The sequence below is a fragment of the Carettochelys insculpta genome, chromosome 3 (genome assembly GCF_033958435.1).
Source record: "Carettochelys insculpta isolate YL-2023 chromosome 3, ASM3395843v1, whole genome shotgun sequence".
Lineage (NCBI taxonomy): Eukaryota > Metazoa > Chordata > Testudines > Carettochelyidae > Carettochelys > Carettochelys insculpta.
This window is the reverse complement of record NC_134139.1, coordinates 77891434-77908104: the sequence shown is the minus strand read 5'-3', so window position 1 is coordinate 77908104 and position 16671 is coordinate 77891434. Positions and strand designations below refer to the sequence as shown.

Genomic DNA, 16671 nt, shown 5'->3' with positions numbered 1-16671 from the left:
TTTTTTAAAAAATGATGCCCAAGTGACACTGGTAAAATATACATGTGAATGTAGGTAGCTGAGTGGGAGCAAAAAATACATCTAAAATGCAAAATTGCTATGCAAGTATCTATTTTACATAGAATTCTAACTCTCTCTTGTAAATCTGAGCTTAGTACTATATAGGATGTGCTGGTATGTATTCTGAGCCTACAAAATTTGTACATATACTTGTGTAAATCATCCTAGATCTGAGAGATGCTAGTCCAACAAGAAGATAACAGAACACTCTTTTCCCTTTTAGTCAGTCTACAGCACCGTCAATTTCTGTGCATTTAAAAAGAAATCGGTGTTCTGTATGAGTGTTCCAAGGCAATGCGTTTAAGATGCTGTAGTATTTTAAGCCTAGAAAACGTGTGCACGCATTTTAAAGTCATTTTCTTTATTTTTTCAGACGGTCAGGGTCCTTTGCTACTTGCTGTCTCTTCTTGTAAAAAGAAGTTGGCAAAAAGGCCAGGATACATGAGAGCAGAAGCTTGGCAACAGATAGAGTTTCAGCCTCCTACGAACTGCAAGTCATTCAGTCCGAAGGAGCTTGAACATGGCCGAAAGCATTGTGAAGACTTGTCTCTGCACACGCTATGGAAAAATGACTTTGAATTCTTAAGTTGTAATTCAGCTGTAAACAGTACCATAGTTACCAACAACGTGGTAACCACATCTCTCACTGCTGAAAATACAGCAGAAGACCTCAGAAATCTGCCAGATCACAAGATGCATAAGTCAGAAAATATAATGCTGCCAGTTTGTCCTACAGCTCTCTCCTGTAAAAGAGACTTCTCACCTGTGTGCAGTTCAGATACATGGCAGACTAATCTACTATCAACTGCAGGGGAGACAACCCACTGCCCTAGAGTAAAGGAGCCACAGAAGATGTATGGTCTGGATCAGAAGGAAATGAACAATAACCGTGACTATGAAAACAAAGAAGTCACTTCTTACTCTTCCAGTACTTGGGATAGCTTTAATTCATGTTTCAGCTTCATACAGCTCTCACTGAACTCAAGTTTTGTAAAAAATGACACCGAAAGCCAGTTACATGGTAGGGCAATGGAACACACTCTGCAATCCAATACAACAAGACGGACAGAAAATAGTAATTTACATGCTCCAGAGGAGAGACTAAGAAGTTCACATAAAGACTTAGACACTTCATCTTGCATTTCTAGGCGTGGTGAGGATTGTCGGTGTTCAAGAGAGGCCATATTGAATGATAAATTGCAGGATTGTGAGACAGCATCTCTTTCGGATACAGATGCAGCATTTTCATGTTACACAGATTCTTCAGATGCAGCATCTGCTGGTTCTTCTGTTACCTCAGGCTATGAAAGTAGCTTTACTGTTAGTGATTACAACTGGGACTCCCTGATGAGGAAATATGAACCAGTGCTATTGGAATGCTTGGCTGTCAACCGTAATACATTAAAGGTTGGTAATCACTCTGTTTGTGCGCGTTTGGTGCTGTGAATTTTTAGACTAATCTATCACTGGCCTGTTGCAGAAGACAGGAAATGACTGGCTTTTGTGGGTGTGTGGCATTTCTTTATATGGATTTACAGCAGTGTAGTGCCTGATTAGAAAAGAGAGAGAGCCACGATTCTGTGGTTCCTTTTCTCAATTTCCTTCTTAAAATGACCACTTTAAATCTTTGTGATAGTTAAAATTACATTTTCAGCAGACTCCAGTAATCTTCATTTCCTTTCCCAATAATACATATTGTTTTCAAATTAAACAGCTGCCATTTCCTTCCAGAAATAGCTGTGTTTTCCTGATGGATAAAGTGACTGATATATGTAGATGAGAGGGAATATTCTGGCATAGGGGTTATTGTTGATCGTTGTTTTGAAGAAGCTAGATCTGCATAGATATTGCTTCGCAGGTCTTCCCTATGGAGCACCATGCAGGGCATTTTAGAACACGGCTTCGAAGTCAAGGGGTATGGTCAGTTGACTTGAATATATAAGTAGCCTGATCTTGTGTGTCAACTTCCTGCTTGATTAATTTTGTATCAGGGTAGCATGTGGGACTGAAGCTGGACAGAAATCAGTTTCACAATAACGCTGCTTTTGCAATAATGCACTCATTGGGAACAATTGCTTTGATTTCAGGTATGGAACAACTCTGTAGCTGTAGCATTTTAGGATAAGTATCTGTAAGTGTAAAATAATAAGCATAATCAAAACAGTCAAGATCGGGTTGGAAAACAACTCCAAACTTTGGGGGTCGGGTTAGCTCTCCTGGTTGTGTGTCCGATCCCATCACCACCGTGCTGTGCTGTGGAGTGAGTGAGCAAAGGGGTTGCAGTGCCACTCAGCAGCCAGCCTTTCTGTGTTCTGCGGTGAGGAGTGCTACACATGGATTCTGCCACACTGACTGCACAGGAAGAAGGCAATGGCAACGCTGTCTCAGGTTTAAGGGGAAGGTCCAGTATCAATCTGGACAATAGTACAACCTTCCTAATATCGGCATTGATAACGTAGGCATAGGTTTAGTTTGGCTCCAGATTGGCTGAAGAATTAGACCCAAGCACACCTCTGTTGTTAGAAATTTAAAACACCAAATACTCACACATGAATACCCTTTTATTTTATGTTTTTGTATCAATGCAGATAAAATCCTTAATGTTAAGGCTTCAGAGGCTTCAAGAAAAAGCAGTAGAGGACGATGAGTATGATAAAGGTGAGACTTTTTTCTTTTGTTGTTATTTTTTTACAGTTTGTCTGTTTTCTTTCCCATTTTAATTTTGTTTTACAGTTGTTATAGAACTGTGGTTGAGTAATGGTGACAAAAGTTCAGGCAGCATGTGGCTGTATTATTTATTATACAGTAGAATGAGCTATAGAAGTTAAAGAAAGTAGTAGATCAGTAGCAGGTATCAGAAGGAACAATGCAACAGTTTATTATAGTGAGCCATCTCATAATGCATGTATCTGCCATCTTGATCAGATACCTACAAAAACATGTCCTAGAAATACAGAAAGGAGTGATAGACTTAAATGGGGCAAGAGGGGCAATGACTGCCTATGAAACATGATTTTTTGGTTCAGTACAATTAGTCATTGCAGTGCAGCAGAGACCATAAATAGAAGTCAGGTCAGCAACTTTAAAACACCAGTTGCAACAAGAGTTCTTATAAATATGGACTGTACCAACTTGATGGACAAGCTGGACAGCCAGCAGATTGAATCGAGCAAACCCAAGTAAAACCATGTAAGACTGCAGCATAGCCTGTGGAAAATACAGCTGCTGGTGAACATAGTTAAGAAATGCTTGTCAATTTAAGTGCTTTTAAATATTGTATACTGTGTTGTATACATGTGAATGTGTGCATGTGTAATTAAATGAAAAAAAAAACTTTTCACTCAGGCTGCCCACTAATAACTCGTGTCCTCCCGGAACTAGAGTTTTTTAAAAAAAAATTTTGAAAACAAGGAAATGCAGATTTAAAATAAATGCTCAAGCAATCTTCCCCCTGTGAAACTGCCAGTAGCCGCTGGGAATTATCTGCATCACTCCAGCTGCATTCACTGTTAGGCACAGGTGTATCAAACGGTAGAGGTATGAGTTGGACTAGCTTGGAAGAACTGTCATTGTGATATGAGGATATGTGGGGATTACTTTGATGGATATGCTAAAGGTGTGTTTGTGATACAAGGAGACCTGGGTCTGAGGCTCCCTATAAAAGGAGGGAGGTGCATACGTACCTTGAGCCTCTGGTATGCATCATTTCACTACAGAATTGTGTAGGTTGGGTTATTAGCTGTGCATTGGGGTCTTTGTGCCCTAGGTATTGGTATTAGTGAGTTGGGGTACGAGAGCAGTCTGTGTATTTAATGGTAGGGCAAAGTATAGGTTATCTTGGCATCCTACGTGCAAGGGTGAAGGGGTTGTATAAGGGTATGAACTCATTACATTTTACACGTGTTTGCTGGTGGAGGCAGGGTGGGAAGTAGGTTCAGTTTTTGATCCCCGGGCATGTTTAAGTAATGCATGTCTGTGAGAGGGGGAGAGTGGATTGTGTGGAATTGTTCAAGGAGGGAAGAGTTAAGGTTAGTTTTACCTGCATGCTAAAGCATGTTTGGATTTCAGAAGTGTGAGTTTGGCTGAATTTGATGTTCTGGAAGTGCAGAAGCTATCATCTGGCAACCTGAAGTCTTTGTTGTTTTCTTTATTTTTTTCCATTTAATTTTCTAGTTTTTTAAACCAAAAGTGTTGGTCAGAATTAGGTGTCTTTAAGACAGTTGCAGGTCTCATCTAGGGTTGCAGCTGATATGTGACTGTGGCTAGATAATAACTAAAAGACCTGTCTTTTATATATACTACTTTTCCTTACTAGAGCTTAACAAACTTTGCATTGTTATCCCCATTGTACAGATGGAAAACCAAGACACAGAGGGGTGAAGTGACTTGCTTAACAGGATAGAGACGGGGCTAGGACCAGTCCCAGTCCAGTGGTCTTTCTACCTCCAGTGTTGCTATGCAGTTCCTCAGTGCTCCACTCTCCTCTTGTACATTTGATTACAGTGTAAGAGGAGTAACGGTTGTGCTTTGAACTGTTTCCAATCTTTCATTGCTAACAGGGCTGATGAAGGAAATCTCATTCATCATCTGTGAACCAAAACTTCCCAGTTTAATTACAAAGTTGTTGGTTTTAAGTGTGTGAGAGAAGATTGGTATGTGTCGCTCCTGCTTCACTATACTGTGACACTATTCCCTGTAGCTGTGTCTACACGTAAGTGCTCTTTCAAAAGGATAAAAATCGAAGTTTGGCATTTGAAAAAAGCAGCCATCAAAAGAGAGCACCCGCTGCCATTTTTCAGATCGGCGTTCCGATCTTCTCTTTCAGAGTGCCCCCTCCCCACCCCGGGGAGCACTGACCGGTCCGGCCCCCCCCCCGGAACTGGGCCTCCCAGCCTGGGTGTGATTCCAGGGGTCTCTCTCCTGCAGGTGGCCCTTCCTGGCCTACGGTGCTTAGGCCCCGGGTGCCATCCGGCACCAATCGCCCGCCACCCCTGTGCGGCTTACAGCGCTGTTCACTGGGGTCAGGTGCTGGGCGTCACTGGTGTGGCACGACGGGGTGCCACATCCCATGTGGGGGCTGGCCTGTGTGCGGCCCGGGACCACCGGTTCTGTGTACAGGCGCCTAGCCGTTGCGTCGCCTCCACCCTGTAGAGTAGGTGTGCGCCCCTCCCTGGACGCACCGGTGCGTCCTTCAGCAGTGTCCGGAGATGTCTGGCCCTCGGTCGCCCGGCTGGAGGAGCGGGAGGGGATGACTATGGTCAGCTCCCCGTCCTCACTGGACCAGTCTGTGGTCCCCTCGCCCTCCTGGGTCCCCAATCCGGGCTGCTGCTGCTCCTCCTCTGGCTGCAGCTCCTCCCCAGAGGTGTCCAGAAAAGCCATAGAAGGGGCATGTTGCTGGTCCTGTCCCAGAGTGACTGGCCTGGTCCCTGGCCCAGGCATATCTCTGGTGCAGCTCTTTTACTTTGGAGCGTACCTGCTCCGCGGTATGCTCCAGGTGGCCCCTTGTGTGGAGGCCCACTGCCAGGCGGCCGAAGGCTGCGGCATTGCGCTGCTTCACGCCCATGTGGCGCAGCACCTCCTCATCCTTGCAGAGGCCGAGGAGGTCCCGGAGCTCCTGCTCTGTCCAGGAGGGGGGCCCTTTATTTTTACTCCCCCAGGAGCCCTGGGAGCCTTGCGGGGGCTCAGAGGGGGGGCCGGCTACTGGCCGTGAGGGTGCTGGAATGTCAAGCCGGAGTGTTTGTGCAGGCTGCTCCTAGCACTCTCTCAGCTTCCTGTCACGGGTTTCCTGCATGCGTACGGCTTTAAGGCAGCCGAACACAGGGACCATAGAGCCCCGCTGCTGCCGGCTGGAGCATCCCCGCGCTCCAGCTGATCGGCGCCATGGCAAAGCTGTATTTCAAAAGAGCGGAGTGTGGAGCACCTACACATGTACTCTTTCGATTTTTATTATTTCGAAAGGGACCGATCTTCCTGATACGGGATTGGGGTTCGGATTTTGAAGTCTGTGCCCCTTTCTTTCGAAAGGTGGGTTTACACATGTGGACGCTGCTCATGCTCTTTCGAAAAAGGGCCATTTATTTCGAAGTTTTTTGCATGTGTAGACACAGCTTGTATCATATAGCCTCCCCATCTCCCACAAACATTTTCAGCTTCACCTCTTATCCCATTGACTTTATTTGGCACTGCAGAATGCATCAACATGTAAGAAGTTGCTTCTTGCTATCTCCTGCCCTGTGCTGCTACATGTATCATAGGCAGTAACTGAATGGAGGGCGGGCTGCCCAGTATTGCTAGATCCTGGTATGCTCATGAGGGCAGAGAATGGAGAGGCACCCCTGGGGAGGCACTCCTGACTCCAGATCTCCTAGGGTGTTGAGAGAAAGGTCCAGGCCCTGCCACTCATCCCATGTCCATCACCTGCCATCCCTTCGCCTTAATGAGTTCCCCTAACTTCCTTTTCTCCCTCACTCTTCCCCTGCTAGCAAGCATTAACATCTATTATGTTTACAAAAATGTTTTGATTAAATCCCATTCTAATCTCCCTCATCAAAGAAAATCCCAGCCTCTGACAGAGATTTTAACATGCAGCTTTTCTAATGTTCTGTCCAAAGTGGGACTCAGACTGATGCTGACTGGGTCAGCTTCCAAGGTCTACTGCTTTTCTTCAGCTCTCCAGCTGGTGTGAAACTCTGCAGGCTAACCATCCTGTTAAATTCTGAATTCATACCTGCACAGTGTAATCTGTTGTACGTGAGATGATGTGCATGAGCGTAGTTTCATGCCTTACTGGAGAAGTAAAATTTGAATAACATTTTAATATAATTTCTTGCAAATGGCCATGCACATTGTTGGAGTACTGCTTGAGCATTGGTCTCCCTCATCATGATCTGAGCCCTGATTTAATCTCTGGGGTAGTGGGGCGGAAGGTTGCTGAATCTCTTCCCCGCCCACTTCAGCTGTATCTCAAAAACCCCTTGGTCAAATGGTCCGACATGTGTATCACTAACAGGTCACTGTATTTCCATGAGGCACATCAAATTTCAAGGCAACCATCAGAGTAATCCTGTAGGTTTCAGAGCATTTAGAAGAGTTCAGCTTTAAAAAAAAAAAAAAAGCTGGCTTGGATATTAATTATAGCTGATCTTTCGTTCTGTTGTGTGATGGGGTTCAGGGGTCCCTCTGCACTGCATCCCGTCCGCTGGCAGGAGTGACTCTCACTCAGCAGGTACAACAGGAGGTTTATTAGGCAACAGATGCCCAGCTTCTCACAGAAGCGACAGTACAGCAGTCAGAGACAGTCCTTCCAACCCGTCCTGGGGTGAAGGCCCTGAGGGGTGCCCCTTTGGGGTGTAGCTTTCCCCCTCCTCAGGCTGGCTGCCTTCCAGCTCTCTCTTCCCCCCGCCTCTAACTGCCGCCCCCGATTCAAAAACCCAGCTCGGCTCCTCCCTTCTCTTTGTTCAGGGCAGAGGTGTTTCCTGCCAGTTGTAGCCCCAGGGTCATCCTTAGTCACTGGGAGCTGATCTGCTTGCCTCTCTCATCCAGCCTGACTCTCATATGCACTCCCCCCACTCCGTCACATGTTGTAATAAGCATAGCATAATGTCAGGTAATTTTGTCAGGTTATTCCTTCAGGGTTTATAGTGGGTGGGAGATAATCATGGGTAAAGAGAGTATGTAGTCCTTCATGTCCCTATGAAATTGGGTCCAGAGTTGACCAAGTTATGAGAGACAGAAAATTTTTGTGTGTTCAGGAGAACTTGTTCAGCACTTGCTCCTTGATTTCCATAGCATTACTTCTGTATGTGCTCCCAAACCTTGTTAAAGTGGCTGCGCAAGCCAGGTAAATGAGTTGTTTGTTCTTCAGGCTACATCTTCAAAATACACTGTTAGGGAAAAATACACTGGATTGGTAACCAGGGCATCATGAGTTCAAATGCTGCATCTTCCTTTGACTTGTTTTAATGTGTAAGCGCATGACCCAGTTTTTTTTAATGAGAAGCCTTCATTCCCATATGCGAAGAGAAGGGTGGTTCCTTTTACAGATGAAGTAACTGAGAAGTTACAGGAGATTCTTTGTCAGATTCAAGTCTTATCCACATTGTATTCCAGAAAAAATATGTCAGATCTGTGTACTTGATCATGTTGTTCTAACCACTGGACTGAGCTCCTTTCCCTAATCTAAGAAAAGAATCCGGGATTGTGGATTCCCAATATTCTATTGTTAGCTGGCAAGTAATTTTGTAACCCATTTGGAAAGTGTATCATGACCTGACTGCCTGCCTCCCATGGTTGCTCCATAGAGATGTCTAAATACAGCTGTCAGGTTTTCCTGGACACAAGTGTTAGTTGTGTGCACTGTGGGCCTGAAGGGCACAGGTTCATACCCTGCTGATGACCCATATGGGAGTGATTGCATGTTACAGATTTTTTCTAAGTTCTTTTTAAAAAGAAAAATTGAAACATATATGCAAAGGTAACCCTTCTGCCAGGTGGAGCCAGCAGGAGCCAGGGCCAAGTTCAGTATCTAGGGCTTCCTCTTCAGCTGTCCAACACCTAACTGGCTCAAGCCCCCACCCAGGGACCTGGGATGTTCAGACACCACCTCTGGGTGCCCCAGAAAGGCAATGCTTCCCCACGTGCATGCATAGAATCTAAGCATAGAAATGAAACTTTTAATAAAAGGGAGGGTAGTAACTTGGCGTTCATTTGGGAGAACACCACCAAGTGTTCATAGACAAAGCCATGAGTAAAAGTTCTACCCCAAGTAGGTTGGGCAGTGTCATTTTCCTCCCAGGTTCCTAAGCCCAGCAATGTGAATGTTCTCTTCACATGCCCACCCCTTCTCTGAACCCCACGCACAGTCACAGCCCTTTTGGGTAGGGCAAATCCATAATTCAGAGCTGCAGCCGCAGAGTGCATCTCCTATCCTGGGTCAGGGAAGAAAACTGGCATCTTACTCTCTCCACTGGTCACTCATCATCTGCCTACTTGCTGCTGTGTACCATCACCCAGCTGGCCACTCGTGTCTCTCTACTGCTGACTGCTTATTGTATCTCTCCTTTGGCTGCCCCACTGTCTGTCCACTCTCTACTCCCATCTGTTTATGGTGGATTTGGCTTTGGGTCAAACCCAGTGATTTCAGCTCTCAGTGATTTCAGCTCTTGGCCCAATGTGCAGTTCAGCCACAAGAAATTTCAGCATCCGCTGGACACTGTTCCCTCACATTTTTTCCATGTATGTGCAGAATAAATTTTATGTGCACTAAGGCATGTGTGGCTGTGCACCACCAGTAGAAACACATGTTGCTGTCTGTGGATTCTCTGCTAAAAAGCTGGATGGCATCTGAATCTCTCCTAGATTGCAGCCCACACGCTCAGCCCACAGGGAACACTGCTGCTGGAGTAAATTTAAAATTATAAAAGAGACTGTTTAGCCTGCTTTAGTTCTACCAGTGAGATAGTAAGGAAGAAATAGTCTGAGAGGTAGCCGTATTAGTCTGGATCTTCACAAAACACAAAAGCAGTCCTGTAGTACTTTAAAGATTAACAATATAATTTATTAGCTGATGAGCTTTTGTGGGACAGATCTGCTGCTTTAGATCCTTACCTAGTCAACAGATCTGAAGAAGTGGGTCTATTCAGGACATTTTTCTTCTTTAAATAGGATAATTTAGTGATAACCAAGGAGAACATACAGTGGGAGTATGGAACAGAAAAAAGCCAATCTTTAGTTTTAAAAATGAGCAGAAGTTATTTGAGGAAACAATCACATTAATTGGACCATTTAGAAAAACAGTGTGAACATGGGAGTAAAGGACCATATAATTACAAAAAATCTTGCTTTTGATTATCTCCTCTCTCTCTTCTACTTCTCTACCCACTTAATCATTATCGTTTTTGACAAATTGGAGAGATTAAAATGTAAATTGAATGAGATCTATCCTACTGAGAGGTGAAGTGATTTTTCTATTCAAAAGTATATTTTCTTTTGTATTTTTATTTATTACTGTTTTCACGAGCAAATTATTATATAAACATATATTGCTAATAATGATGCAGAAGGAAAGTGCTTGCCTTGATTCCCTCTAGTGAACATGGAGATACTTGAAAGTGGAAATTAACAGTAAACCCTAAATGTTCACAGCAGTAGGTGGTGTTATAGTCATGAACGCGCATTGACTTTAATGAATGTTTGTACAGCTGCAATACTTGACGCATTTGAAAAAGTGCATGTGAATCTTTTTATTATTTTCAGTAAACACGGAGGTTTTAAGCCAGCACACTGCCACTTATGTAGAACTGGTTGAACCCGTCTAGTCCAGGCCTTTCTTGTCCAGCAACATCTGTAATCCACCGTAATTTTAGGTAAGCAGACAACTGTGTATCAAGGAGGTGGCCAAGTTTCCCGTGGTCCCATAAAGTTCATTTATAGCCACAAATCTTGGTTCTCAGTGTTCTGTGCTGTAATTTACTTCTAAATGTCTTCTAAGAGCCCAGTAAGTAGTGGAAGTGTTGGTCATGTCCTAGACAATATTGACATCTTGTGGTTTGGTAAATTCTCACATTTGGCACTGGTCAGGTCCCAAGTGTGCTTGACTGGAGAGGTTCAACCTGTAGCGTCAAGTTGTTTTACATAGCGTACCTTCCCTTGTACACGGACTTTGCCACACAGATACTCCCCTGTGGTGGTTGTGTGATTTGTATAGTCATTTAGATGGATTCCTTCTGCTCTCTGCTTTAATTTTAAATAAAAGTGAAGTATTAGGATTTATTACACCTTTTATTACGTGCTTTGCAATCTGTGTTGAAATACAATGATATGTCTCATTTGATTCTGTATTTACTTAAAGTCTCCTCTTGATGGCCACATTACTGTATTTTTTCCAAGCAGGTATAATGCCCTGGGAATGGGATAACAGCGTTTTTCCCTTACATAGCATATAGTAGAAATTGGTCTGTTCTCCAAGGATCGCTTGGAGTGTTGTCATGGCTCATTATTCATGATGGAGCTTGACAGCTCCAAGGTTAAACATGCCGCTGAATAAAATAAAGCAGCACATTTTTGTGTCTGTGGGAGTTGGATTTGCACGGATAGCAGTATAGGGTTTTTTGTATGGCACAGTTGCATTTCCAAATGTTTGAAAACCTTTTCTTTTCCGTTATTGGCTCCTAAAAGCTCTTGGAGTAATTTTCATTGCCTCCCATGTATCAGTGCTGTGGGCAGACAATTGCACATAAAGTTCCAGGGTGAAGTCTGCTGCTGGGATCCACATCAGCTTGTGCAGCCAGTAGTTACTTCAAAATTAACTATATGCAGATAGTTTTTTTTTTAAAACAAAACAAAACAAAAACCCTACCTGTCATCCATGCAGGAATGAGAAAGCACAGATTTCCTGCTTGGAACTGATGGGAAATGCTGACTTGCACTGCAGAACTAAACTCTACTGGGAGTCTGGCTTCTCCAAAGCAGGTGGTGTAACAGAAGAAAATAATTCTACGCAGATCCATTGCGGGAGCTTGAATGTAGGAAATGTACAAAATATATTTTGACCAAATTTATGCTACCTCCACAAGTATAAATAGTAGGTATTTTTGTACAGAGTAATTTATGAAGCCTGCAGCTATTTTAGTTTATTTTACAAGTATAGTCAATACTCTTAACATTAACAGGGCATGAAGGAACACTGTCCAGCCGCATTATTCCAGCCTTTTCTTTTAAGGGTGTATCTCTAAGAGCCCTTCAGTGCCAACTACCAGAGAGCCCTCAATAGTGTAATTTGTATCAGACCTGATACACTCACTACCCCAAGCGCACTGTTGCCATATGTTTCTAAAAAGCAGGGCCTTTTTTCTGGCAAAACGCTGTGGAACAGCATTCTGCCACCTTTTTGATGGTGGTGGGTCCCAGCAGGGAGAGAGAAGCGGGGCTGGGGCTGGGGCTGGTGGCAGGCAGCTGACGCAGCATAGCCAGAGCCCTGCACTCTCTTGGAGGCTGCGCTGGGCAGCCTTGTGGTGCCCAGCTGTGTGCCAGCCCCCGCCCCCCATGCAGCGTGCAGAAGAGTGGTTTAGGAGAGTCGCTCATGCGGGCCCCCTTCTGCCGCTTTGCGCACGCATCCCACTACTTATGGGACAAGTATGGCGGCAGCAGAGGAGGCGACCCTGTCACCGCCATTTCGCCAGTGAGGCTCTACTCAGGAGCCATGTGAGTTCTGTCCCCTAATGCTGCCCAGGCGGCTGCGGCCCAGCATGGCACGTGCTGCCTTGGCCCAGCGCAGCCCCAGAAGCCCAGTGTGACTTCTTCATCCCCGGCTCCATCAGTGAGTCGCCAGAATATACATTTGGGGGATGTGTGTGTTCAGGGTGCCTGGCTCTCAGGAAGGGTAAGGGAATAGAGTAAAGTGGGGGAGGCTAAAGGTGCCTGGTTTGGGGGGCAGGGGATGGGGTAACGGGGGCTGTGTGTGCCTGGCTGTGGGGTGGAGAGAGATGAGGTAAGAGTGGGGGCTGGAGGTGCATGGCTCTCAGGGAGGGGAATGGGGTAAGAGCAGGGTCTGGGGGTGCCTGGCTCTGTGGAAAAGGAGGGGGATGGGGTTAGAGTGGGGGGATGGGGGTGCCTGGCTCTGGGGAAGTGGAAGTGGGGGGGGATGGGGTTAGAGCGGGGCAGGCTCAGGGTGTCTGTCTCTGGGAGTAGGGAGGAGTATGGGGCTGTGGGTACCTGGCTCTGGGTTAGAGCAGGGGTCTGGGGGTGCCTGGATCTGGAGAAGGGGGAGGTCATTGTCCGTTGTAAGTATTCTGAAAATCTGGCAGCCCTAGAGTGGCTTGGCTTCCCATGTGGCTGCCAGGGATCCTCTGGGGGGTGAGATGCCACCCAGAGCTGCCAGGTGCATCCAGGAGCCCCATGCACCTCACAGGTAGCCTTGTTTAAGTGACTACTACCGGCCTGCCCCACCCAGGGAGTGTGGGGTGGGCAGTAAATGCACCCAGCCTGGCTGCCAGTGGTCCAGGAGCTCTGCGCTCAGCCATCAGCACACCCACCCACTCACGCCCTGCCCTGCCCTGCCCTGCTTCTTGCATGGCCCCACCACAGCCTGCCATGTATGGCTGCTAGGAACGTGGGCCCTGCTTAGGCAGGAAAGAAGAGGGGGTATGGCAGGTTCTCCACACCTCTGCCCTCACTGGCAAGCCTAGGGGGAACCAGACACAGGTTGCACCCCTGCCCCAGACAATTTAAGCAGTGTGTTGTGGTGGTGGTGGTGGTGGTGGTATTTATGTATTTTCCCTTTTTCTACGAAATAACTACAATGAATATATGAGGGAGGCGCAATTTTGTATTCTTGGCCTCAGGCACAAAATTAGCTGGTTACGGCTCTGGTCCTCAGTTATGAATAATGCTCCCTCTAATTTTTCCCATCCACATACAGAATTAATTTTGCTTTGTGCACCAATATGGAGGTTATGTGTGACACATCACCTATATATCGGTGCACATAACACAGTTCACGTACTGGGGGTGGGGCTGAGGGTTTGGAATATGGGAAAGGGCTCGGGGCTGGGCCAGAGATGCAGAGAGAGCGAGGGCTCTGGTTGGGGGTGCAGGTTCTGGGGATGAGCGGTTGAGGGCTTGGACAGAGGGTTGTGATGTGGGCTCTGGGCTGGAGTAGAGGGTTGCGTGATGGGTGAGTGCTTTGTCTGCGGCGGAGACACATGCTGTGAGGCAACAGGGGAGAGAGGAGTCTGTCTAGTTCTCTCTACCTGCAGCAGCACTGGGCAGGGGAGAGATGCCTCTCTATGGCAAGGCAGCCCTGGGGCTGGGGCTGCCAGATAGGTGCCCCTCCCCTGACAGCCTTTAGTCCCTGGGTGGATTCCCTGAGCTCCTGCACAACAGCAAATGGGCTGTTGTGCAGCTGCACGGTTTACAAGGAACTTAAGTTACAAAAACCTCAGGTATGGCTCTTGCTCATACATGAATGTTATGGTGATTCTTACAAAAGTTTACAACTGGTTGTTAACTTTATTATGCAGGAAGAAATGCTGCAGCTAATCATGTTAATTGAAGTGAAACCAGCATGGACATAGTAAGAGAGAAAGCCATGCTAGTCAAAGCATAGAAATAGTTTCTTGACCTTGTCGAATCTCTCTTTTTTTAAACTTTGTTTGTCAGTACTGTGCCATATTTCCTTCTTGCATGTGTATCTCTGTGGCTTCCAGTTCCAAATTTGTGTTCCGTCTGGTCTGTTCATAATTATAATGATCTTACTATAGCTGAATTACAGAGGCAGGCACTGGAATTATCCACAAAGTGGAGTAGGGCAGAATATATTGTGTCTGTGTTTGTAGAAGCTAGGAGCTGGGGAAGAGTTGAGTAGCAATTGAGGCTGTTGTGGCCATGTTGTTAACCAGTAGTGATGGTCTGTAGCTGAAGACTTCCAGAAGTCATTGATATTTAAGATAGCGTCAGATGTATAATTTTACGATTCCATTGTTTTGTATCGTTCAGCTCAGCCCACTTGACTTTTGCTCTGGATGCCAGTTGCAATCAACAACTTTGAATATTTTTTAACTTTTCTGGTAGAAGGCTTGGAAACATACAGACATTATAGAACAGGCATTATACTGTACTGTTACAGAGCAATGAAATATAGAACAGAAGAAAGTATTCTGGAGTGTGTACAGCATTTACTGCAGTAGGGTCCTAGTCCATAACCAGGGCTCATAGGTGCTACAATTACACAAATAATAATAGATCAGTAGTTCCCAAACTTTTTGGAATAATGCCTCCCTTTGGATTTTCTAGAAAACTTCACACCCCTCACCTCATCTTTACCATCATCTGACCCCCACTTTTATCTAAAAATTCAATTTGTAATTTAAAATAAACACAAAAACTTTTATATAGATATGTTGTTTAAAATTTAAAAATAAACACAAATTTTTCTTGGCCCAAAAATTTAACAGCAGAAACAGCAGAAACAAATGAATTTAATGTGAAAGATGATGCTGCATTTTCTTCATAAGTTGGGAAATTCTAGGAGAGCAGGCATGGGCCATCCAGGCTAACGGCACAGGCCTCACCTTGTAGATGCCTGGTGCCGCCCAACCTGGCCAGCCGCCTGAGCCCCCATGCTGCTGGGGCCAGCTGCCCAAGCCACTAGCCAGCTGCCTGAGCTGCGCATCCAAGCCCTGCACTGCTGGAGCCAGCTGCCCAAATCTCCATGCTTCTGGGGCCAGCTGCCCAAGCTGCCTGCCGGAGCCCTGGTGCTTGTGGGGCCAACCAGCCACCCAAGCTGCCTGCCCGAGCTGTGGGCCATCTGCCTGTAAGCTGCCTGCCCAAGTCCCTCCCCTCCCCAAAGCTAGGCACCACCAGCCCCACATCTAACCCCATCCTCCTCCTCCCCCGCCCCCAACCCACATTCACTTACCTTTATGGGAGGCAGCTAGCTCCACATGGGTCTTTGCTGCTGGCTGCCTTCTTTTTATAGCGGCTGCGCTGGGTTGCCCACATGAAATGGCAGGGGCTGAGAGCCAGAAACAAGGGCTGGCTCTTTCTTGGGGTAGGGGGAATGACAGAAGGGGCTGGGTAGCCTTTTGCCCCCCACCCCCTGAATTTCTTCATGCCCCACAGTTTGGGAAACCATGTAATAGTCTATTAGTTATACAAACATTTTATTTTATCTCATCTTTATGTTAAGAAAAGGTCCATTTATTAGAAGTAATTTTTGGTGATAATGACTAGCCAGTAGGTTCTGGTAGGCTTTTGTTTGGGCTAGCATCTTGGGAGGTTTCATACATTTCCAAACTTGACTTTGTGAAAGGATGGAAGGTTCTTTTCATAAACACCTGCTTTCCAATTTTCTGATACAGTAGTTTTCAGTTGTTTCATGCCTCTCCATCTCTGGAGGAGATTTCTAATGTAAGGGGACAGTGTGCCTTTACAGCCTAAATCATTTGATACATAAAGCAGGTGTTCATAGAATTACAGAATTCTAGGGCTGGAAGGGGCCTCAGGAAGTCGTCTAGTCCAGCCCCCTGCCCGAAGCAGGGTGTACCCCAACTAAATCATCCCAGCCATGACTATGTCAAGCTGGGACTTAAAAACCTCTAGGGATGGAGATTCCACCACCTCTCTCAGTAAAGGATTCCAGTGCTTTGCCACCCTGCCGATGAAATAGTTTTTCCTAATATCCAACCTACACCTCTCCCTCTGTAATTTCAGACCATTGCTCCTTGTTCTGCCATCTGTCATCACTGAGAACAGTCTCTCTCCATCCTCTTTAGAGCCTCTTTTAGGAAGTTGAAGGCTGCTATCAAATTGCCCCTCAGTCTTCTCTTTTGCAAACTAAATAAACCCAAATCTCTCAGTCTCTCCTCATAGGTCATATGCTCCAGCCCCATAATCATTTTTGTTGCCTCCGCTGAACCCGCTCCAATGTGTCCACATCTGTTCTATCCTGGGGGGCCCATAAGTGGATGCAGTGCTGCAGATGTGGCCTCCACCAGTGCTGAGTAGAGGGGAATCAAAACTTCTCTGGATCTGCTGAAAATGCTTCTCCTAATGGACCTCAATATGCCGTTAGCCTTCTTGGCTACAAGGGCACACTGTTGACTCACATCCAGC

At 45.9% G+C, this 16671-nt stretch overlaps 1 protein-coding gene across 1 annotated transcript in view; it reads left to right on the top strand.

Annotated features, from left to right (window-relative positions):
* The first annotated feature begins 438 nt into the window (after positions 1-438).
* DISC1 (DISC1 scaffold protein) overlaps positions 439-16671 on the top strand; it is a 381004-nt gene continuing 364771 nt past the window's right edge. The window contains exons 1-2 of the mRNA XM_074990175.1: positions 439-1467; positions 2649-2718. Of these exons, the coding sequence (XP_074846276.1) occupies positions 502-1467; positions 2649-2718 (1036 nt within the window). The 5' untranslated portion in view covers positions 439-501. The remainder of the gene's footprint in view (positions 1468-2648; positions 2719-16671) is intronic.